At 42.7% G+C, this 23,476-nt stretch overlaps 1 protein-coding gene across 3 annotated transcripts in view; it reads right to left on the reverse strand.

Annotated features, from left to right (window-relative positions):
• Positions 1-2,398: 2,398 nt before the first annotated feature.
• MDM1 (Mdm1 nuclear protein) overlaps positions 2,399-23,476 on the reverse strand; it is an 88,303-nt gene continuing 67,225 nt past the window's right edge. For 2 of the 3 annotated variants that reach the window (XM_073555486.1, XM_073555484.1), the window contains 3 exons: positions 18,598-18,835; positions 15,556-15,615; positions 2,399-3,806 (listed from right to left, as the gene is read on the reverse strand). In XM_073555486.1, the coding sequence (XP_073411587.1) occupies positions 3,697-3,806; positions 15,556-15,615; positions 18,598-18,835 (408 nt within the window). In that variant the 3' untranslated portion in view covers positions 2,399-3,696. The remainder of the gene's footprint in view (positions 3,807-15,555; positions 15,616-18,597; positions 18,836-23,476) is intronic. The other variant, XM_073555485.1, reaches the window with a different exon arrangement.

Raw genomic sequence — 23,476 nt, forward strand, 5'->3', positions numbered from 1 at the left:
TTGAGTTAAAAAAGTCTAGAATGTTCTCTAGACAATGGAAAAAATGACACACCTAAAAACGCATGTGCAAAAAAAAGCAAACGCATGCAAAAACGCATGTAAAACGCAAGCAACGCTGCGTTTTTTTGACGCATCAGCGTGCGCATGACGTTAAAAAAACGCGCGTTTGTTTTGCGTTTTTCTTTGCGTTTTTTATGCGCTGCGCAAAAAAACGCTAATGTGAAACTAGCCTTGGACCGAAACTTTTTTATTTTAAAAGTTTTATTTTTATTTTTAGTGTGCAATTTCTCCTGAGTACAACGGGGGAAAGCCACTGTTTGGGCATATGGCAGGACTCAGAAAAGAGGGAGGGTTCACCATTTAACTTTTTGAACCCAAAATTGGCTAGAATCAATGGCGGGCATCATGTCGCGTTTGGAGACCCCGTGGTGTACCTAAACAGTGGAAACATCCCAATTCTAACTCCAACCCTAACACAGCCCTACCCCTGACTCTATTCCCCACCCTAACCATAATCCCAACCGTAACCCCAACACCACCCTAACTCCAACACCCCAACTGTATCCCCAACACAACCATATCCCCAACACAACCCTAACTCCAACACAACCATAACCCCAACACCACAACAGTAACCCCCACACCACAACCATAACCCAAACACAACCCTAACCCTAGCCCCAACTCTAACCCTAGCTCTAACCCTAACTCTAACGGACAAAAGGAAATAAATACATTTTCTTATTTTATTATTTTTACCTAACTAATGGGGGGTTTGATTTACTATTTTTTTTTATCACTGTGATAGACCCTATCACAGTGATCAAAATGAACTAATATAGGAAAAATCTCCTATTGTTGCCGGGTGCCGGCCGGCAGTTCTCAGCAGGCGCACTGCGCATGTGCCAGCCATTTTCTTCCCAGAAGAAGACACAGAGGGCCAGTGGGGGGCTCAGGGGACCGCATTTATCTCTCTTCTGGTATGCTAGATCATATCAGAGGAGAGATATAAATGGAAAATCAGCCTTTTTTTTGCGGTCGCCGTTATTCTGTGAATAACATCGATCGCAACACTGGGGATGGTAAAAACCAACCCGAATCATGTTCTCTAGTGTCTCAGCTACCCCAGTAGCCGAGACTCCGGAGATTTTCAGATGCTGAGGGCGCTATACACTTATTTCTCAGCGCCGTTAAAAAGCGGCACTAAGGAATAAGTACCCTTAACTGCCGCCTTCGTTAAGGCATTAATAGCCTGTTCAGACAGCCTGAACATATGTTTATGTGCACAGAACAATTGTCAATCTGAATGTTCTGTGCGTATAGTGTACCATTGTTCTCGGCATAGGACGAGTTACTTCCAAGGACGTTGATTTTTAAACCACTTTAGTTTACCTAAAAATGAGCGTTTTTCTCATTTGTAAATATTTGTATTCCTTTTTAGACAGGCCAACAATTGATAAACAATAAACGATTTGTATAGTCATTTATATTTGTATCTAAATTTGATGTACATTATTTTGCTGAGCTAGTAGTGCTTATCTTTTGTTTGTATGTGCTATTTATGCTAAATCTGCAAAAGAACTCAATTAAAATAACTCAATTTAAAAAAAATATTACTATGTTAGAATTCTGCAGCTTCTTTGTAACACAATACATAACCAGGTGGAGAATATTGTTCACAGTGAAATCCATGAGGGAGCTGTAGACCAAAACATTTATACTTTTCTGAATATCTTAAAGGGAACTTGACAGCTGATACATGCTTTCCGATCCACGGGCAGCATGTCAGACATTGGTTGTATGATTTTAGCCATGTAAGTTGTACTCTAAAATACAGCGGCATTTCAGAGAGAAACATACTTTAAAAGCCAACCAGGGACGGGTGTCTAGTCGAAATGGCTGATCCCATTCCCTTTGAGCGATGGTTCTCTCCCAGCATGCGTGTATAGGAAGAGACCAGTCAGTCAGTCATCGGCAACTGGCGTGGGAAGCCGATGGGGACTGGCCTCTTGGACAAACACACAGGGCTAAAATCATACAAACAGTATCTGATACACATTGCACTTACTCAGGAACCTCTTAAGCTGAATTATAACCAAATCCAAGTTAAAAGAAATTCCCCCCAAAGGTCTACAGCCTTGATGGTTCATAAAATGTCATACAAGAATATTAAGACCAGTTTACTGTTAATTAACATAAATATTTATGAACAATAAAACAAATCAAGAAAATTGAAACCCACACAAAAATACAAAAATCTCATTAGACTTTTCATATAAATAATAACCACAATATGAAAGCCACAATATGAAAAGCTTCTGTTCTTGCATTTATGAAAATATGTCTAAACAGCAGAAACAATCATTAATTTATTTTATTTTTTTTAACTATGACCACATTCATTTAAATAAGATTTTTTTATTGGTTTCATTAAGGTTTGTGGGCAGCTATGGTTTTCGCAAGAAAATGAGCAGTCGTGTATTCTAGGTATGAGTGGATATTTACAGGTAACACATCCAGTAAATTGGTAGATCAATGTAACCGGCACGTCATAGGGGATGTTTTTTTTCTCCCCACAATGAACAAGTAAGGACAAAACTCACTCCACAAAATGACAAATACCATGTAGAATTATATATTAGAAAAATTATATAAAAATATGTAAAACATTTATCACACATATAAAAATTAAGTTGTTCAACAATAAATTTATATAATCTAAAAATGATTTTTTTATTAGCAATTCACACCCATACAGTACTTCCATCTTTAGTACTTAAATACATATCATTGTAATTCGTCGTCCCAGCATGAAAACACATTCAGGCTTTCTCATGATGAGCTTTTGATGCTGTGTATCTTTGAAAGAATGGAAGTAATCTGTCTTACTTAATGGGTGAAGGAATCCTGCGGAAAATCTGCAAAATCAAAAACTCACCAAAAAGCTCATCGCGGGAAATTAGTCTCAAGGATCGGCATTTCAGGTGCCCTCATACAGCAGAATCTAAACCAACCAGTAATCTGAATTCAGTAAATACTTTAAATGGCATCACAAATCTCAATGCCGATAGAATATTTGACCACTGAATTCAGCATTACACAAAAGTACATGCACAGCTATATATAACAAAAGAAAAAAGTTGAACAGACTGCTCTGTGCATATTTTTGTCAACTCAGTTTTGACATTTGTATCACAGGCTAATTTAGAGAACTTTAATTTTTTTTTTAAAGTAATGCATTGTTTGTATTTTTTAGCTTATTAAATCATTTCAGCCTTAAAAATCCTGGAGATGGCTATGCTTTATACCTCTCTTGACATAATGGTTATCTAAAACTTCATGTACAAAAAACATTTAAAAATACCAGGAGAATTGATTCATATTTACAGATAGAAATGTAAAAAATATATATTGGAGTAAAAATTGGTGTTTATCGAATAGCTACAGCGCTTACCGAATAGCTGCATCGGGAACCCGGATAACTGGAGCGCTCCCGATAATCAGCTGTTCAGTGCAGCAGCTGCATGTGTCGCGGTTGTGTGACAGTCACAACACATGCATGGAGAGCCCAACAAACACTAGTAAAAATCAACATTTAAATATAAAAATACAGACAACATTAGCACACTTCTTTCAGATCTGTCACGACTGCTGTTCGAAAAAATGTATACAACATTCAGCGGCTGACTTGCTCTGTCACTTCTTTCCCCAGAAGTCCTCCTTTCTTTTCTGGGCACGCTCTAAGACTTCAGATGCCAGAGAACTTGAGGCAGCTGACCTCGCAGAGATTTGTGAAAGTCGGTCATCTGTGAAACAAAAAAATGCTGCGGTCAGAGCCCAGTGAAAGTATTAAAAGATAGTGCACTTCTGAATGTTGTGCTATGACATCATGAGTGTTGGATGAACCATGGAATACACATGAGGGTAATAAAGAGATGATACAAACATACAGTCATGGCCAATTGATCCAGAAAATTAAGTATTTCTCCCAGAAAATTATTGCAATTACACATGTTTATTTCCTTTGTGTGTACTGGAACAACTCAAAAAAAAACCTAAGAAAAAAAGGCAAGTTGGACATAATTTCACACAAAACCCCCAAAATAGCCTAGACAAAATTGTTGGCACCTTTCCAAAATTGTGAGTAAACAACTTTGTTTCAAGCATGCTCTCCAATAAGGTTCCAAAGAAATTCAAGCTGTCTTGCTGGCTCAGGGTGCATCAGTGTTGGCGTGAACTACCTGTCCACATTGGAATTAAATTAAACGCTATGGCAGGAGACCCAGGATAACCCCACTGCTGACGCAGAGACATAAAAAAAGCTAGACCGCAGTTTGCAAAAATGGACGTGAATAAGCGAAAATCATTCCAGGAAAGTGGCTTGTGGATAGAGGAGACCAAGATATAGCTGTTTGGTTAATCACATCATTCTACTGTTTACCAAAAACTGAATGTGCCTTACAAAAAAAAAGAACACAATACCTACATTCAAATATGGTGGAGGTTCAAAGATGTTTTTTGGGTTATTTTGCTGCCTCTGGACTTGACAAGGCATCATGAAATCTGAAGATTACCAAAGGATTTTGGGTAGCAATGCAGTGATGGTTTTGCATCCTAGGTCATGGATCTTCCAGCAGGACAATGAACCTCAAACATACTTCAAGAGGCACCTAGAAATGGATGGAAACAAAGTGCTGGAGAGTTCTGAAGTGGCCAGCAATGAATTGGAATTTAAATCCCATTGAACACCTGTGGAGAGATCTTAAAATTGCTGTTGGGAGAGCGCACCCTTTGAATAAGAGAAACCTGGAGCAGTTTGCAAAAGAAAAGTGGTCCAAAATTCCAGCTGATAGGTGTAAGAAGATTGTTGATTTTTATATGAAATGATTCACTGTAGTTATTTATTCCAAGTTTTTATGTGCACCTAAATATTAAGTTGAGGGTACCAACAATTATGTCTTCCCATTTTGGGGCCTTTGTGTGAAAATCTGTCCAATTTGCCTTTTTTCTCAGTTTTTTTGTGCGTTTTTCCAATACAAACAAAGGAAATAAACAGGTGTATAACAATGTGTAATTGTAGTAATTTTCTGGGAGAAATATTTCATTTTCTGAAACAATTTCAAGGGTGCCAACACTTTCAGCCATGACTGTAAGTAGAATTTACTGTCAAATTGTGAATAGGACAGAAAAATCCATTCTGCAAACTGCAATATTCAATGCGTATACAATGAAAAAGGGTTTAACCCCTAAAGGAGGCAGCAAATTAAAATTTTTAAAAGTTCATTAGTTCTTCCCTTTATTCATAACTTACCGCATATACTCGTGTATAAGCCGAGTTTTTCAGCCCCTTTTTTGGGCTGAAAAAGACTCACTCGGCTTATACACGAGTCATACGCCAGAAAGCCGGCGGGGGAGGGGGAGCAGGAGACATCATACTCACCCTCCAGGCGTCTGCATATCAGGCTCTGCTACATCTCAGTCCCGGCATCTGCATCTCTCTTCCTGTCTTCTTCCTGTGCGGTCAGATGGTACCGCTCATTAAAGTAATGAATATGGACGTGTCTACACTCCCATAGGGGTGGAGAGCATATTCATTACTTTAATGAGCACAGGAAGAAGACAGGAAGAGAGATGCAGACGCCAGGACTGAGATGTAGCAGAGCCTGATATGCAGACACCAGGAGGGTGAGTAGGACTGGGGGAGGGTGAGCCATGCCATATTCACCTGTTCCCGTTCCACCGCTGCGCTGTCTCCCGGGTCCTCTGGCTGTGAGGTTCAGGTCAGAGGGCACGATGAGGTGATTAGTGCGCGCCCTCTGCCTGAACAGTCACTTGAGAGAGAAAGCCGGTGACGCTGATGAGCAGCGGGCAGCGACGAGGGGTGAGTATGTAATTTTTTTTATTTAAATCGCAGCAGCATCATATGGGGCATATATTAATATGGAGCATGTTATGGGGCCACCATTAACCTTTCTGCAGCATTATGTGGGGCATATTTTAATATGGAGCATCTTATGGGGCCATCATTAACCTTTGTGCAGCATTATACGGGGCATATATTGATATGGAGCATCTTATGGGGCCACCATTGACCATTCTGCAGCATTATCTGGGGCATATATTAATATGGAGCATCTTTTGGTGCCACCATTTTACTTCTATTAGTATCTATTTTCATTTTTGAAATTTAACAGTAGCTGCTACATTTCCCACCCTCAGCTTATATTCGAGTCAGTAAGTTTTTACAGTTTTTTGTGGCAAAATTAGGGGCCTCGGTTTATACTCGGGTCGGCTTATACTCGAGTATATATGGTATATATTTTTGAGTGAACAATGGTTTAAGTATTTGTTATTTTGCTGAAAGAGTTGTAGTTTTGAATCATACCATTACTTTTGCCATACGATGTACTGAAAAATGGGAAAAGTTTAAATTGAGGTGAAATTTAAAAAAAAAAAAAAAAAATTCATTTTTGCGTTTCCAATTCATGGTGTTCATTATGAAATAAAAAGAAGCTGGTGATTTTTTGCGTGCTAAGATGTGCTTTTCAATGGTAATATCTACCTACAATGTTTGGATTACTTTTTGTAGATTTTTTTATCCTAAGTTTATAAAATTATATTTGTTTGTAAATCTTCAATGCTGACAGCGTTTCAGAACCAGAATTTTCACAATGCTTAGGCTAGGTGCAGACGAGAGTATTTTTGGAATCCAACAAAAATTGTATCAATCATGCTAATCACACTCTGATCAGCGTTCAATCAGAGTGTGATCATAGTGTGCTTCTGGATGACGAGGACATGGACAATTTTCTCCATCTTGTCCATTCTGTCAGTGAAAATCGTGCTGCACTCAGATGTCATCCAAGTGCTGTCGGGTAGTTTCCAAGGACTCATTGATTTGCATAGTAGAGACTAATCTGAAAGTTGGATCAAACTCGGGCATGCAGCGATTCAGAGTCCGTCCGAGTACAAAATCTGACATGTGCACAGCCCCATACACTAACATTGGTTTGGTTGTGATCCAATGTTTTGTTGGATCGCACTTGGCCCGATAACATGGGCATCTAAACTAGCCCTAACTATCATACGTTTTTATCATTTTTATGGCAATGTAGCCACTTTTGTATTTGTTTGTTTTTTTATTTGTTTTTTTTAAATGAGTTGTTTTTTTCTGGCAGAATTTGGGTTACATAAACATTAAGCTTTATTTTAAATAGATCTATATTTTTCCTTTAATTCCATACTATTCAGTAAGAGTAAAGGGATCGTAAACAGTGTGTTAAATGTAGTGTATATGTTGTTGCTATGGCTAGGAACATAATTATACTATATAGTATAATTAATTGCTATACTTGAGATACTATAAAGATTCGGGTGCAGGCCCTCCAGGTACATACCAAACCTCCAGATAGTCCATCAAAAAGGAAAGCAGCACACCACGTTTCAATAAAGTGCTTTTTTAATAGCCCATATGGCAATGGTTGAAAAAGGTTCACACCCATTGAACCGAAATGTTGCTGCATGGGAACATAGCCATTTGGGCTATTAAAAAAGCACTTTATTGAAAACTAACATGTTGTGCTGCTTTCTTTTTTGATGGACTATAATATTATATATATATATATATATATATACTGTATATATATATATATGTGGGACCATGCATACCACGAAAGGGGAGTGAGGGGACCATGCATACCACAAAAGGGGGTGTGTGGACCATGCATACCACAAAAAGGGGGGTGAGGGGACCATGTATAACAGGATTGGGGTGTGAGAGGACCATGCATACCACGAAAGAGGAGTGAGAGGACCATGCATACCACGAAAGGGGGTTGAGGGGACCATGCATACCACAAAAAGGGGGGTGAGGGGACCATGCATACCACGAAAGAGGAGTGAGAGGACCATGCATACCACGAAAGGGGGGTGAGGGGACTGTTGTGAGTTCATTTTACCCCTCCGTCACTGAGGCCTGGTGAACTCCCTATTCTAGTGAAAGAAGGTAGTGAGCCTGATTATCAGGCACCTGGGACTAATGAAGACGATTGGCTGAGTGGAGTCACTGACTGGATTTAAGACAGCCTACGCCCTTTCTGCCCTGTGGGTGATTTCTCTGTGGACTCTTGGACACCAGTCTGATTCCTGCTCTCCTAAAGCTAAGTTTTCTGTTTTGCCTTTTTGCATTTAAGATTTGTTTTTTGTTTTTCTTGCTTTTTGGATTCTGCCACTCCCTGCTGGAGTGTGCAGTGTTCCGTTAGCTCTGTCTTCTGAAAGTACCTGAGTGCTGATTTAGTTTTTGAAGCTTAGTTGCTTCAGGGCCCTTTTTATATCAGCTTGTTGGCTTTTGTCTCTGATAGGGTTTTGGCAGATTGCAGACAGCAGCCTTCCTATCCGTTCCTATCTAGGTAGTTTTGGGCCCCGTCTTTGCTCAGCCTGTCTTTCTGTCTGTGTAAGTGTTTTCATCTTGCTTCACCGTCATTATATGTGGGGGGCTGCCTATTGCTTTGGGGTCTGCTCTGGGGCAGTTAGATTTCCCCTTTCCTTCTTTAGGCCTATGTATCTCTCCGGCTGTGATCGAGGGGTCTAGGTCATCGTAGGAACCCCCCACGGCTACTGCTAGTTGTGTTGATAGGTTCAGGGGTCTGCAATCTGATAGTTGCCAACTTCTCTGGTTTTCTGGACTTAGCTAGCATTTCTGTTTTTGCCTCCTACGGTGACTCAATCATAATAGAATCATCCGCCAAACCGCAGATCCTTGGGTACTCAATAGCAGGAAAGAATTGTGCTTAAAAAAAAAAAAAAAAAAAAAAAAAAAAGAGTGTGTATATTCTTTCCTCTATATCTCTGAGGCCGTAGGGGGAATTTTTTTTTTTCTCTCAATGGAGATAAAGCAAGTGTCTGATCGTGTGGAGCAGCTCGCTGCTGAAGTGCGAGGAATTTCTGCCTACCTTGCTCGTTCACATGCTGTTGAACCAAAGATCCCCACACCTGATGTATTTTTTGGGGATCGATTTAAATTTTTGAGTTTCAAAAATAATTGTAAATTATTTTTTGCTTTGATGCCTAACTCGTCAGGGAGCCCCGCGCAGCAGGTTAAAATTGTCATCTCTTTGCTGTGCGGCGATCCCCAGGATTGGGCGTTTTCTTTGAAACCAGATGACCCTATTCTGACTAATGTGAACGCATTTTTTCAAGCCTTGGGGTTGCTGTACGACGAACCTAATGCTATTGATCAGGCTGAAAAGACCCTGTTAGCATTGAACCAGGGTCGAGAATCTACAGAGTTGTACTGTCAAAAGTTCCGAAAGTGGGCGGTCCTTACTACCTGGAATGATAGTGCCTTGGCTGCTCTCTTTCGGAAGGGTTTGTCAGAAGCCGTAAAAGATACTATGGTGGGATTTCCTGTTCCCTCTGGTCTGGACGATTCTATGTCTTTAGCCATTCAGGTTGATCGGCGTTTACGTGAACGCAGGATTACACGAGAGGTGTTGCCACCGGTTGAACAGACGTCTGAACCTATGCAATGTTTTGTCTAAGGCGCAACGTCAGGAATTCAGAAGGCGTAATAAGCTGTGTTTTTTCTGTGGAGATGCCTCACATATTATTTCTGTTTGTCCTAAACGTGAGAAACGCTTTGCACACACGTTTTCTGTTGGTGGGGTTCAGCCTAAGTTTCTTTTGGCGATTACTCTGATCTGTTCCCTGTCCACATTTTCCGCCAAGGCTTTTGTGGATTCGGGAGCAGCGCTAAACCTAATGAACTTGGATTTTGCTAAACGTTGTGGATTTCCGTTGACACCTCTGCAGACGCCTATCCCTTTGAGGGGGATTGATGCTATCCCTCTGGCTAAAAATAAACCTCAGTTTTGGACCCAGTTGGTCATGCGGGTCGCCCCAGACCACCAAGAAAATTGCAGATTTTTGGTGTTGCATGGTCTGCATGATGCCGTTGTTCTGGGGTTTCCCTGGTTGCAGATTCATAATCCAGTTTTGGATTGGAAGTCTGTGTCTGTGGTGAGTTGGGGTTGCCGGTGTACCTTTAGTGAGGCTCCGGTTTTTTCCACCTCTCCTCAGTCGCATGAGGTTCCTGACTATTTGGCGGACTTCTATGATGTATTTAGTGAGAATGAGTCTGCGTCCTTGCCTCCTCATAGGAGTTATGACTGTGCAATTGAACTAAGCCCGGGGTGTAAATTTCCTAAGGGTCGGCTCTTCAATTTATCTGTACCCGAGCACGAGGCTATGCGGTCCTATATTAAGGAGACGTTGGAGAAGGGTCATATTAGACCATCCTCTTCACCCTTAGGTGCCGGGTTTTTTTTTGTGGCCAAGAAGGATGGTTCTTTAAGGCCTTGTATTGATTATCGTGCCCTCAATAAAATTACTATTAAATATCAGTATCCGTTACCCCTGATTTCGGATCTATTCTCTAGAGTCAGAGGTGCTTGCTGGTTTACCAAGCTTGACCTCAGGGGGGCGTATAATCTTATGCGCATTAAGCAGGGGGATGAATGGAAGACGGCGTTTAATACTCCGGAGGGACATTTTGAGTACCTGGTGATGCCTTTTGGGCTCACTAATGCCCCTTCTGTCTTCCAGTGCTTCATGAACGATATTTTCCGAGACTTTGTTGATAAATTTTTGATTATCTATCTGGACGATATTTTGATCTTCTCCAAGGATTGGGATGCTCATGTGGAACATATTCGGACTGTGTTCCGGATCTTGAGAGAGAATTCTCTGTATGTCAAGGGATCAAAATGCCTTTTTGGAGTACAGAGGATTTCTTTTTTGGGATTTATTTTGTCTCCGTCAACTATTGAAATGGACCCGGCCAAGGTACAGGCCATTTATGATTGGGTTCAGCCCACTTCTTTGAAGGCCCTCCAGAAGTTTTTGGGTTTTGCTAATTTTTATCGGAAATTTATAGCAAAATTTTCTAGTATTGCCAAACCATTGACTGACCTGACCAGGAAGGGTGCGGATGTGTTGAATTGGTCTCCGGAGGCGGTTGCTTCCTTTCAGGAGCTGGAGCGTAGATTTACCTCCGCCCCGGTTCTGCGGCAACCTGATGTCTCACTCCCGTTTCAGGTAGAGGTGGATGCTTCTGAGATTGGTGCAGGAGCAGTGTTGTCCCAAAAGGATCCGGTAACATCTAAAATGAATCCCTGTGCTTTCTTTTCCCGAAAGTTCTCTTCATCTGAACGTAACTATGATGTGGGGAATCGGGAACTGTTGGCCATGAAATGGGCATTTGAGGAGTGGAGACATTGGTTGGAGGGAGCCAAACATCAAGTTGTGGTCCTCACTGACCACAAAAATTTGATTTACCTAGAGTCGGCTAAACGCTTGAACCCTAGACAGGCTAGGTGGGCCTTGTTTTTTACACGTTTTGATTTTGTGGTCTCTTTCCTTCCTGGAACTAAGAATGTCAAGGCATACGCCCTCTCTAGGAGTTTCTTTGCTGATTCTCCTGTGGTGACCAAGCCTGCTACCATCTTAGGCGAAGGGGTAGTTCTTTCTGCCATCTCGCCCGATTTGAGACTTGCTCTGCAAGAGTTCCAGGAGGACAAACCTGAGCGTTGCCCCAGTGGAAAGTTGTATGTTCCTGACCAGTGGAAGAAGAGAGTGATGTCTGAAGTTCATTGCTCTGCATTGGCTGGTCATCCAGGTATTTTTGGTACTAGAGATCTGGTGATTCGCTCTTTTTGGTGGCCCACCTTGTCTCATGATGTCAGGAATTTTGTGCAGTCCTGTGGGACTTGCTCCCGGTCTAAATCTTGTTCTCGCTCTAGTGGGTTGTTGATGCCTTTGCCGGTCCCCAGGAGGCCATGGACCCATATTTCAATGGATTTCATCTCTGACATGCCGGTCTCTCAAAGAATGACTGTTATTTGGGTGATTTGTGATAGGTTCTCTAAGATGGTTCATCTTGTACCACTCCCTAAGTTGCCATCTTCCTCTGAGTTGGTGCCCCTGTTTTTGCAACAGGTGGTTCGCTTGCACGGGATTCCTGAGAACATTGTATCTGACAGAGGAGTTCAATTTGTGTCTAAATTTTGGAGGACGTTCTGTTCCAAGTTGGGAATTCAGTTGTCCTTCTCCTCTGCTTTTCACCCTCAGACCAATGGGCAGACAGAGAGAACAAACCAGACCTTGGAGTCGTATTTGAGATGTTTTATTTCCGCTGATCAGGATGATTGGGTTTCATTTTTGCCCTTGGCCGAATTTGCCTTAAATAATAGAGCTAGTTCTGCCACTTTGATGTCACCTTTTTTTGTAACTTTGGATTTCATCCTTGATTTTCTTCAGGGCAGGTGGAGCCCTCTGCCTGCCCAGGTGTTGACACTGTGGTGGAGAGAATGCACCAGATCTGGGACCAAGTGGTGGATAAGTTATCTCTCTCCCAGGAAAAGGCCCAGCGGTTTTCCAATCGACATAGGACCATTGGTCCCCAGTTTAAGATTGGTGATATGGTGTGGTTATCATCAAAAAATATTGCTATGAAGGTGGCTTCTCCTAAGTTTAAGCCTAGATTTATTGGACCTTACAAGATTTTGGAGATTATTAATCCGGTCTCTTTTTGTTTGGCTCTTCCTGTCACATTTAAGATCCATAATGTGTTCCATAAGTCCTTGTTGAAGAGGTTTGTTGAGCCAGTTGTGCCTGAGGTGGCACCTCCGGACCCTGTATTGGTTGAAGGTAACTTGGAATATGAGGTAGAGAAAATTCTGGATTCCCGTTTGGCTAGACGGAGACTCCAGTATTTGGTTAAGTGGAAGGGTTATGGTCAGGAGGATAATTCCTGGGTCTCTGCCTCTGATATTCATGCCAAAAGATTGGTGCGTGCCTTTCATCGGGCTCACCCTGATCGCCCTGGTAGCGTTGTTGAGGGTTCGGTGACCCCTCCTCAAGGGGGGGGTACTGTTGTGAGTTCATTTTCCCCTCCGTCACTGAGGCCTGGTGAACTCCCTATTCTAGTGAAAGAAGGTAGTGAGCCTGATTATCAGGCACCTGGGACTAATGAAGACGATTGGCTGAGTGGAGTCACTGACTGGATTTAAGGCAGCCTACGCCCTTTCTGCCCTGCGGGTGATTTCTCTGTGGACTCTTGGACACCAGTCTGATTCCTGCTCTCCTAAAGCTAAGTTTTCTGTTTTGCCTTTAAGATTTGTTTTTTGTTTTTCTTGCTTTTTGGATTCTGCCACTCCCTGCTGGAGTGTGCAGTGTTCCGTTAGCTCTGTCTTCTGAAAGTACCTGAGTGCTGATTTAGTTTTTGAAGCTTAGTTGCTTCAGGGCCCTTTTTATATCAGCTTGTTGGCTTTTGTCTCTGATAGGGTTTTGGCAGATTGCAGACAGCAGCCTTCCTATCCGTTCCTATCTAGGTAGTTTTGGGCCCCGTCTTTGCTCAGCCTGTCTTTCTGTCTGTGTAAGTGTTTTCATCTTGCTTCACCGTCATTATATGTGGAGGGCTGCCTATTGCTTTGGGGTCTGCTCTGGGGCAGTTAGATTTCCCCTTTCCTTCTTTAGGCCTATGTATCTCTCCGGCTGTGATCGAGGGGTCTAGGTCATCGTAGGAACCCCCCACGGCTACTGCTAGTTGTGTTGATAGGTTCAGGGGTCTGCAATCTGATAGTTGCCAACTTCTCTGGTTTTCTGGACTTAGCTAGCATTTCTGTTTTTGCCTCCTACGGTGACTCAATCATAACAGGGGACCATGCATACCACAAAAAGGGGGGTGAGGGGACCATGTATACCAGGATTGGGGTGTGAGAGGACCATGCATACCACGAAAGAGGAGTGAGAGGACCATGCATACCACGAAAGGGGGGTGAGGGGACCATGCATACCACAAAAAGGGGGGTGAGGAGACCATGTATACCAGGATTGGGAGGTGAGAGGACCATGCATACCACGAAAGAGGAGTGAGAGGACCATGCATACCACGAAAGGGGGGTGAGGGGACCATGCATACCACAAAAAGGGGGGTGAGGGGACCATGCATACCACGAAAGAGGAGTGAGAGGACCATGCATACCACAAAAGGGGGGTGAGGGGACCATGCATACCACAAAAAGGGGGGTGAGGGGACCATGTATACCAGGATTGGGGGGTGAGAGGACCAAGCATACCAGGATTGGAGGGTGAGGGGTAGCATGCATACCAGGATTGGGGGGTGAGGAGACCATGCATACCAGGATTGGGGGGTGAGAAGACCATGCATACCAGGATGGGGGGGGTTAGAGGACCATGCATACCAGGATAGGGGGGTGAGAGGACCATGCATACCAGGATGGGGGGGGAGAGGACCATGCATACCAGGATAAGGGGGGGTGAGAGGACAATGCATACCAGGATAAGGGGGGGTGAGAGGACCATGCATACCAGGATAGGGGGGTGAGAGGACCATGCATTCCAGGATAGGGGGGTGAGAGGACCATGCATACCAGGATATAGGGGTGATGGGACCATGCATACCAGGATAGGGGGGTGAGGGGACCATGCATACCAGGATTAGGTGGTGAGAGGACCATGCATACCAGGATAGGGGGGTGAGAGGACCATGCATACCAGGATAGGGGGGTGAGAGGACCATGCATACCAGGATATAGGGGTGATGGGACCATGCATACCAGGATAGGGGGGTGAGAGGACCATGCATACCAGGATACGGGGGTGATGGAACCATGCATACCAGAATAGGGGGGTGAGAGGACCATGCATACCAGGATACGGGGGTGATGGAACCATGCATACCAGGATAGGGGGGTGAGGGGACCATGCATACCAGGATTAGGTGGTGAGGGGGCCATACATACTAGGATAGGGGGGGTGAGGGGACCATACAAACCAGGATAGGGATAAGGGGGTACCATGCATACCAGGATAGGGATTAGGTGTGCCATGCACACCAGGATAGGAGGGGGCAGCACATACCAGGATGGGAGACCATATACCAATAAAAATGCTTGCCACCCGGGCGTAGAACGGGTTCATAGCTAGTGTGTGTGTGTGTATATATATATATATATATATATATATATATATATATAAATACTGTATATATATATATAATCTCTAGAGATGCTGCCAGCCATATTAGATGACAGAGAGACTGATTGTTCGGTTGCATCCGACTATGAGGACTCTGACAAAGCAACCATGACAATCAGGCCAAGTCTCTTGCCAACACCTGAAAGCTTCGATCTGGACACAGGGCAGGGAGCATCACTAAATGTACTTTTTGACATCACAGAATTTATTTTTACTGTTAATCTAAAAGAAGTGTGTGAAGTGTCGGGGTGCTGCCGGATTTTTTATCGAACAGCATAATGACCCATTGATTATGTCCTGTTCAGATTCTCAAAATTGAACCACAATAAAACCTGCTTTGAGTTTCACGAATCTCATTTTCAGATTCGATATTTTAATGGATGTCTGAATAGATCCATTTAACTCAATGAGTCTGATAAAAAAAAAATGACAGCAGTTGGACATTTCACAAAAGATGTGTGAATGCAGCCTAAGTACATGTTTTATCACACACCATACCTTCAATGCTAGCATTCTCGTTAAATGCTGGATTGTAATAGCTGGAAGTGTTAAAATTTCCTGAAAAGAAAAAGAAGTACGGTAACACCTTACTTTAAAAACAACACTAACATTAAATAAAACTTTAATTTCAATTTACAGGGGTTGTCCACTTTTATCTTTATGTTAAGTGATTTTGTGGCACTTACTAATATATCATTCTTACGGGTTCTCCTCCAGTAATTGCTACCTTCATTTATCGTATCCGATTTAGCATGTGATATATGGAAAAGTGGGCTAAAAATTTTTCCAAGTGTGGCGAAATTGGGAAAAAAGTGCAATTCTGAAATGGCATTTCTTGGGTTTTGTTTTTACATTGTTCATTATATGGTAATAATGATGATACAATAATTCTACATGACCAGTACAATTACAGTGATACCAAAGATGCAGAACTTTTTTTTTATCCAAGTGGTGAAAAAAAACAATAAAAGAAATATATATATATTGGCTTGCATCACCATTTTCTGAGACGCGCAACGTTTTTAATTTTTAATTGATGGAGCTATGTGATGGCATGTTTTGTTTTGGAGTCTGAGCCAATATGTTTATTGATACCATTTTGAGGTAGATGTGATGCTTTGATTGTTTTTTGTTGCATTTTTTGAGTGACTTAGCAGCAGAAAATCCAAAATTTTGACTTTTTTTTTCTCATTATGCAGTTTAAGTATTGGGCTAACTATTTTTAGATTTTGACAAACATGACTTTTATAGAGATAGCCATACTATATATATTGTACCTTAAAAAAGCATTTATGCGCCATGAACTTTTCCAGATTTTTTCAAAATGAAAGACTTAAAGGGAATCTGTCACCTCATTTTTGGCCTATAAGATGCGGCCACAGCCATCAGGGGCTTATCTACAGCATTCTGTAATGTACTGCAGTGCGCAGGCGCCGGACCTCTGACCGTTCCCGGTGCCTGCGCACTGCAGTACTCTGCTCTGCCCTCAACAGGGCAGATAAAGTATGCCTGCACAGGAGCGCAGCATGAAGCAAGGAGGAGGACGTCATCTCTAGAAGATGGGAGACGCCGGACCGCGACACCCACCGCACCCCCCCGGTGAGTATAATATAACTCGTTTTTCTTATCTTTCAGGTTACATCGGGGGCTTATCTACAGCATTACAGAATGCTGTAGATAAGCCCCTGATGGCGGTGGCCGCAGATAATAGGGCAAAAATGGGGTGACAGATTCCCTTTCAATGTATTTTCTTGGGATTTTTGGGATATACTAACACAAAGTAGCAAGTATTTGAGAAGTGTAAAAGAAATGATTCTCGGTTCTATTTTAAAAATATATAAATCTGAAAATTGCGGCAAGCATTTGTACATGACGTACCAGTATGTCATATGTCAGGAATGGGTTAATGCTCCAGGTGTGAACGCCATTTTTTTTGGAGGGGGGTGCAGTGTTTTTCTGATGGACAGGTCTGGCTGTTATGAGAACAGGTGAGGGAGGCTGCACTAATAGGTACAAGACACCCTGTAATTCTTCTATATTAGGCTAGTTTCACACTAGCCTATTCTACATGCAGCGCACGGCGCCGCTAAGCCCCGCCCCATCCGGTCATCTCCTCCTACTATCGCACACGGCTGCATGCGATCTGGGCACCCTATCTTTAGCATGGGGTGCGCTGACCATGCGCTAGTAGTGCTTGCGCTGTGCACTTTTGAAGGTGCGCCGGTGTGCGCCGAACGCACCATGTTGCATTTTGGCACGCTCGGTGTACCTTCAAAAGTGCGCAGCGCACGCAAAAATCCTACTAGCGCACGGCAAGCGCATGGTCTGCGCACCCTATGCTAAAGATAGGGTGCGCAGATCGCATGCAGCCGTGTGTGCGATAGTAGGAGGAGATGACCGGATGGGGCGGGCAGGGGGTGGGGCTTAGCGGCGCCGTGCGCTGCATGTAAAATGCGCTAGTGTGAAACTAGCCTTAATAAGTGCCAAAAAAAACATATCCCCAACGCATTTGCTAAATGAATTACAAATTATACAACCATGAAGAGCCACTTGGGGCCATTAAACAGAAATTGTTTAAATGTTCTAATGTGCAATTCCATAACACACTCTTAATACCAATATAACATGATAGCATGGGCACTTAAATGTCATGGTGGCTCAGTGGTTAGGACTGCAGCCTTGCAGCGCTGGAGTCCTGGGTTCGAATCCCACCCATGACAACATCTGCAAGGAGTTTGTATGTTCTCCCTGTGTTTGCGTGGGTTTCCTCCGGGTACTCCAGTTTCCTCCCACATTTCAAAAGACATACTGATAGGGAATTTAGATTGTGAACCCCATCGGGGACAGTGATGATAATGTGTGCAAAACTGTAAAGTGCTACGGAATGTGTTAGCACTATATAAAGATTATATTATTATTATTATTATTGTGTTTGCACTGCAGATACTGAGTGATTTACAAAACTTTGCGTCCCTTCAAATAGTTTTCTAATGTACTATTTCGCAGCAGACCTGTTGCCAGATTATGCAATATAGACTGTATACATTATCAAACAGATCACTTAGACATGATGAGACTGGTACATTTATTTTCCATATCCATGTCAGAATGGCTGTATAATCTGAGTTTAGCTATAGAATGGAAATAGCTCATGAGAGCAACTGCACTTGGTCTCTGCCCATCCAGCCTGACTGACAGCTCGTGAGGAGCAGTGTGAGATCTCAGCTGCATGAGGGTTACTGAGGCGCTGTCAATCAAGCAAGGTGGGTGTAGAATGAGTTTCCTTTAATAAAGGATTATTCAGCCATTCAAAAATATGGACACCAGCCTGATCAGGTCTAAGAGGTCTACGTAGTAACTATGCAGTTAGCATTCTATAATCTTGTGACAAATCAAATTTGAAAAGGTTGAAAATATGTTCGCATTGGAATTTAATTAATTTGGAATCAAATACAAAGAGTAGTTAGTGACAGAAAGTTTGCTGGCTTTCTAATCGGCTTTAGGAAAAAGTGTGAAAAGCTTTGTAAGTGATGATCCTACCATTATGCTGAAACTCAGGATCTCGCAATGTTCCATGTATTCGACATGATGGACTCCATTGCCAAGATGATGGCACAAAAGGTTTCTCCACTGGCTTGCTGGTTGGAGATGTCATAGCTGCTGGAGAAGTTTTACTGCAAATCTGTAGAGTTGGCCATGGATCTTCTCTTAATGGCAATGGATCAACAGTCATCAGACCAGCAACAGGGGGAGATTTTACAGGCTGGTCTTCGTCATTCTGAAACATAGATAACTAATGAAGTTAGTAATTAGTAACACATATTCCTACATATTTTCATGTGTAAGTATATTGTGCATGATTATCATAAATAGCTAAACCTGATAAGATGCAATCAGCTGTAGTCAGTCCACAGATCTGATATTGATGTCCTGTTCTTAAGGTGCACAATTATGGTTCCCGATAATCATGCAGTGTAAACAGGCGGCCCATCACCAGAGAAATGAGCTAATCTCTCATTGCTGCTGAGACCAATGGCAGCCTATGCTCACGGAACAATCTGATCATACTGTGAGCACATGAAGCGTGGTCTGCCTGTCTAAATGGGCAACTAAATGACCATGGACAAGCAAACATGGTTTAAGCCCAGCTTCGGAAAGGATTATCAATATAAAAGACGTTGTAAACCCATCTAATTTAACCCCTTCCTTACCGATAGTACGTCATCGGTAAGGTCTCCCGCTTTGAGGTGGGCTCCGGCGCTGAGCCCACCTCAAAGCTGCAACACGTCAGCTGTTATGAACAGCTGACATGTGCCCGCAATAGGCGCGAGTGGAATCGCCATTCGTACGCGCCTATTAACTAGTTAAATCCTGCTGTCAAAGCTGACAGCGGGCGTTTACATAGCATTTCCGGCCGCCGGGCCTGAAATGAGCTCATCGCCGACCCCGTCACGTGATCGGGGGTCGGCGTCATGTTGCCTGGACAACCAGAGGTCTCATAGAGACCTCTATGGTTGTTCCAGGCAGATGGCTGTCAGCGCCACCCGGTGGTCGGCGCTGAAAGCACAGGAGTAAATTTGCTACATATGGGCGATCTGCTCATCGCCTATATGTAGCAGAGCCGATCGAGTATTGCATGCTTCAAGCCTCCTAAGGAGGCTATTGAAGCATGCCAAAAGTAAAAAAAATGTTTAAAATTAAAATAAAAAAAAACTAAAAGTTCAAATCACCCCCCTTTCGCCCCAATCAAAATAAAACAATAAAACAAAAATCCCACATACACATATTAGGTATCGCCGCATTCGCCGCATTCAGAATCGCCTGATCTATCAATGAAAAAAAAGTATTAACCCGATCGCTAAACGGCGTAGCAGAAAAAAAAATCAAAACGCCAGAATTACGTTCTTTTGGTCGCCGTGACATTGCATTAAAATGCAATAACGGGCGATCAAAAGAACGTATCTGCACAAAAGTGATATCATTAAAAACGTCAGCCAGCCATGCAAAAAATAAGCCCTCACCCGACCCCAGTTCACAAAAAATGGAGACGCTACGGGTCTCAGAAAATTGCGCAATTTTTTTTGTTTTTAGCAAATTTTGAATTTTTTTCACCACTTAGATAAAAGAAAGCATAGACATGTTTGGTGTCTATGAACTCATAATGACCTGGAGAATCATAATGGCAGGTTAGATTTGGCAACTAGTGAACCTACCAAAAAAGCCAAGCAAAAAACAAGTGTGGAATTGCACTTTCTTTGCAATTTCAACACACTTGGAATTTTTTTCCCGTTTTCGAGTACAAGACATGGTAAAACCAATGGTGTCAATTAAAAGCACAACTCATCCCGCAAAAAATAAGCCCTCACATGGTCATATTGACGGAAAAATAAAAAAGTTATGGCTCTGGAAATAAGGGGAGCAAAAAACGAAAACTCGAAAAAAGTTCCGGGAGTGAAGGGGTTAAAGGATTTAAAGGGATTGTTGACAACTTGCACAACCCCTTCTCAATTACTATATTCTCCCATGTAAAATAAAAAACAGTCTGTGGTGTAGGTGCTGTTCCAGTGACATCAGCGATGTCAGCTCTTGGGGCTTATGCAGTACTTTGATATTCATGACCCACTGTGAGATTAGGTCATTATTATCTGATGGTGGGGAATCCAGAATCAGCTGTTTGGAGCTCCTGCTGCAGCCAGAGGTAGACAGTAAAGGGGGCTTTACACATAGCGATATCGATAGCAATATCGCTAAAGCGTCACCGATTTTGTGACACAGCGATATTGCTAGCGATATCCCTATGTGTGACACTTATCTCCAACCGGCTCCCCCGCTGTCTGTCGCTGATCGCGCGAGATCGTGCAGCTCCATTTCTCATCGGGCGCTTCCTGCTGGGCTTCCTGCTGGCGCCGACGAGCGACGTGTGGATGCGGGCGGGAGGACGTCAGGATCGCCGCGTCTGAAAAGTAAGTAACGACCGCTGCTGCTTCGCGATGTCGCTGTGAGATCTGCCTGTGTGGCAGCTCACTAGCGACCATTTAGCGATGCACCGGGTCATATGCACTGACCGGGTCGTATCGTGGTCGGGATCGCTGGTGCATCGCTAAATGTAAAGGGGCCTTAAAATGAATGTGAGCTGCTCTGAGAACAGAGTTGTGCTATCTGGCCATTGCAGCAGAGCATTTTAGGCATTTGTACTTACAGTGGCTTGCAAAAGTATGTAACCTTCCTTGGCATATTTTGTGTTTTGCTACTTCACAACCTGGAATTTCTTTGTTTTTTCCAGAGTTTGCATCAGTTCATGTAAAGAACATGCCTACAACTGTGAACATTTGGTTTTATTTTTATGGAGAATCAAAGAACAAATAGGACAAAATAACTGAAAACTTCAGTGTGCATAAGTATTCACCCCCCTAAAGTCAGTACTTTCTAGAGCCTCCTTTTTGTGACAATTACAGCTGCACGTTGTTCTGGATAAGTCTCCATGAGCTTTACACATCTGGCCACTGAGATTTTTGCCCATTTCCCAAGGCAAAACTGCTTCAGCTCCTGCAAGTTATCTTGTTTCCTCTGGTGAACAGCAATCTTCAAGTCTGACAACAGATTCTCAATTGGATTAAAGTCTGGGCTTTGGCTAGGCCACTCCAGAACATTTACACGTTTCCCCTTAAACCACTCGGTGTGGCTTTAGCAGTATGCTTTGGGTTATTGTCTCGTTGGAAGGTGAACCTCCGTCCCAGTTTCAAATCACTGACAGACTGAAACAGGTTTTGCTCGTGAATATCCCGGTATTTCGCACCGTCCAACTTCGCCTCGACTAGGACCATTTTCTCTGTCCCTGTTGCCGAAAAACATCCCCACAACATGATGCTGCCTTCATGTTTCACCGTGGGGATGTTGTTCTAGGGATGATGAGCTGTGTTGGTTTGGCGCCAGACATAGCGTTTACCTTGGTGGCCAAAAAAAATCAATTTTGGCCTCATCTGACTACAGCACCTTCCTCAATGAATTTCAGGAGTCTCCCACATGGCTTTTGACAAACTCAAAATGAGCCGTAAAATCTTTCTGTAAGTAAAGTCTTTTTTTTGCTCACTCTTCCATAAAAGCCACATCTATGGAGTTTATGGCTTATTGTGGTTGTATGCACGGATACTCCAGTCTCTGCTTGGGAAATCTGCAGCTCCATTGAGGTTACCGTTGATCTCTGCACTGCCTCTCTGATTAATGTCCTCCTTGCCCAGGCTAAGAGTTTTGGTGGGAGGTGCTCTCGGCAGATTTGCTGTAGTAACCATGTTCTTTCCATTTAATGATAATGGATTTGATGGTGCTCTGGGGGATCATTAGAGATTGTGGGTTTTTTTTTGTTTTTTTGTTTTTTTTTTATAACCCAACCCTGACTTGTTTGGTCCTCATGGTGTTGTTTGGTTAGTGGTGCCTCTTGCTTAGTGGTGTTGCAGCCCCTGAGGCCTTTCAGAAAAGGTGTGTATATACTGACAGACCATGTGACACTTAGATTATACACAGGTGGACTTCCTTTCACTAAGTATGTAACTTAATAAAGGTAATTGCTTTCACCAGAAATTTTTGGGGGCTTCATAGCAAAATGGGTGAATACATATGCACATGCCAATTTTTATTTATTTTATCCCATATATTTTTCTCACTTCACCAACTTACACTATTTATTGCTGATGCATCACACACAAATCAGATTAAAAAATATTTAAAAACACAAGTTGCAATGTAAAAAATAGGTAAAAAGCCAGGGGTGTGAATACTTTCACAAGCTACTGTAATTGTGTATTTTTTCATGAACTCATATGAATGTTTTTCTTGAAAAAAGAGAAGGTTAAGGAGCACTACTAAGGGGCAGGAGAATAATTAATATTGAAAATAAATGAGGGGTGCTGCACAATGCAATGATCAACAAAAGGCACACCCAAGGCAATAAAGAGAAATGTAGCTAAAATAGAATACTGAGGGCAAGAGAAAAAAAAAGGAGATAAATGCCACAGTATATAGTAGAAAGTAAAGAAATGGTGACCATAAAGAGTAGTCCAAAATGGAACTTCGGGGGGTCAGGTCGTCAAGAAAAGGTGGTCCCGGGACAGGGGAGGTGTGGGGAGCCCCACGCGTATCGCTGCTGGGTGCAGCTTTGTCAGGGGAATTTATCTCCAATTTATTTTTTTTTTCTCTTGCCCTCAATATTCTATTTGGGTCTAGATCGCCTAACCATCCTCATATTGGATGATTCCCTGCTCCCTCCTATATCAGGGCTATTTACAGGGCTCCTCAGATCTTATGGGGTCTTCCGGAGTGAGTGTTGGTATGATATCCCCTCTATTCTTATAACGGATGGTCACCTTGCTTATAGTACCTTTTGGTCTATCTATAAATATAAATATTTTGAGAAAATAGCTAA

The sequence above is a fragment of the Dendrobates tinctorius genome, unplaced genomic scaffold (assembly GCF_039654945.1).
Source record: "Dendrobates tinctorius isolate UK_male_01 unplaced genomic scaffold, ASM3965494v1 ptg000224l, whole genome shotgun sequence".
In the NCBI taxonomy this organism is placed as follows: domain Eukaryota; kingdom Metazoa; phylum Chordata; class Amphibia; order Anura; family Dendrobatidae; genus Dendrobates; species Dendrobates tinctorius.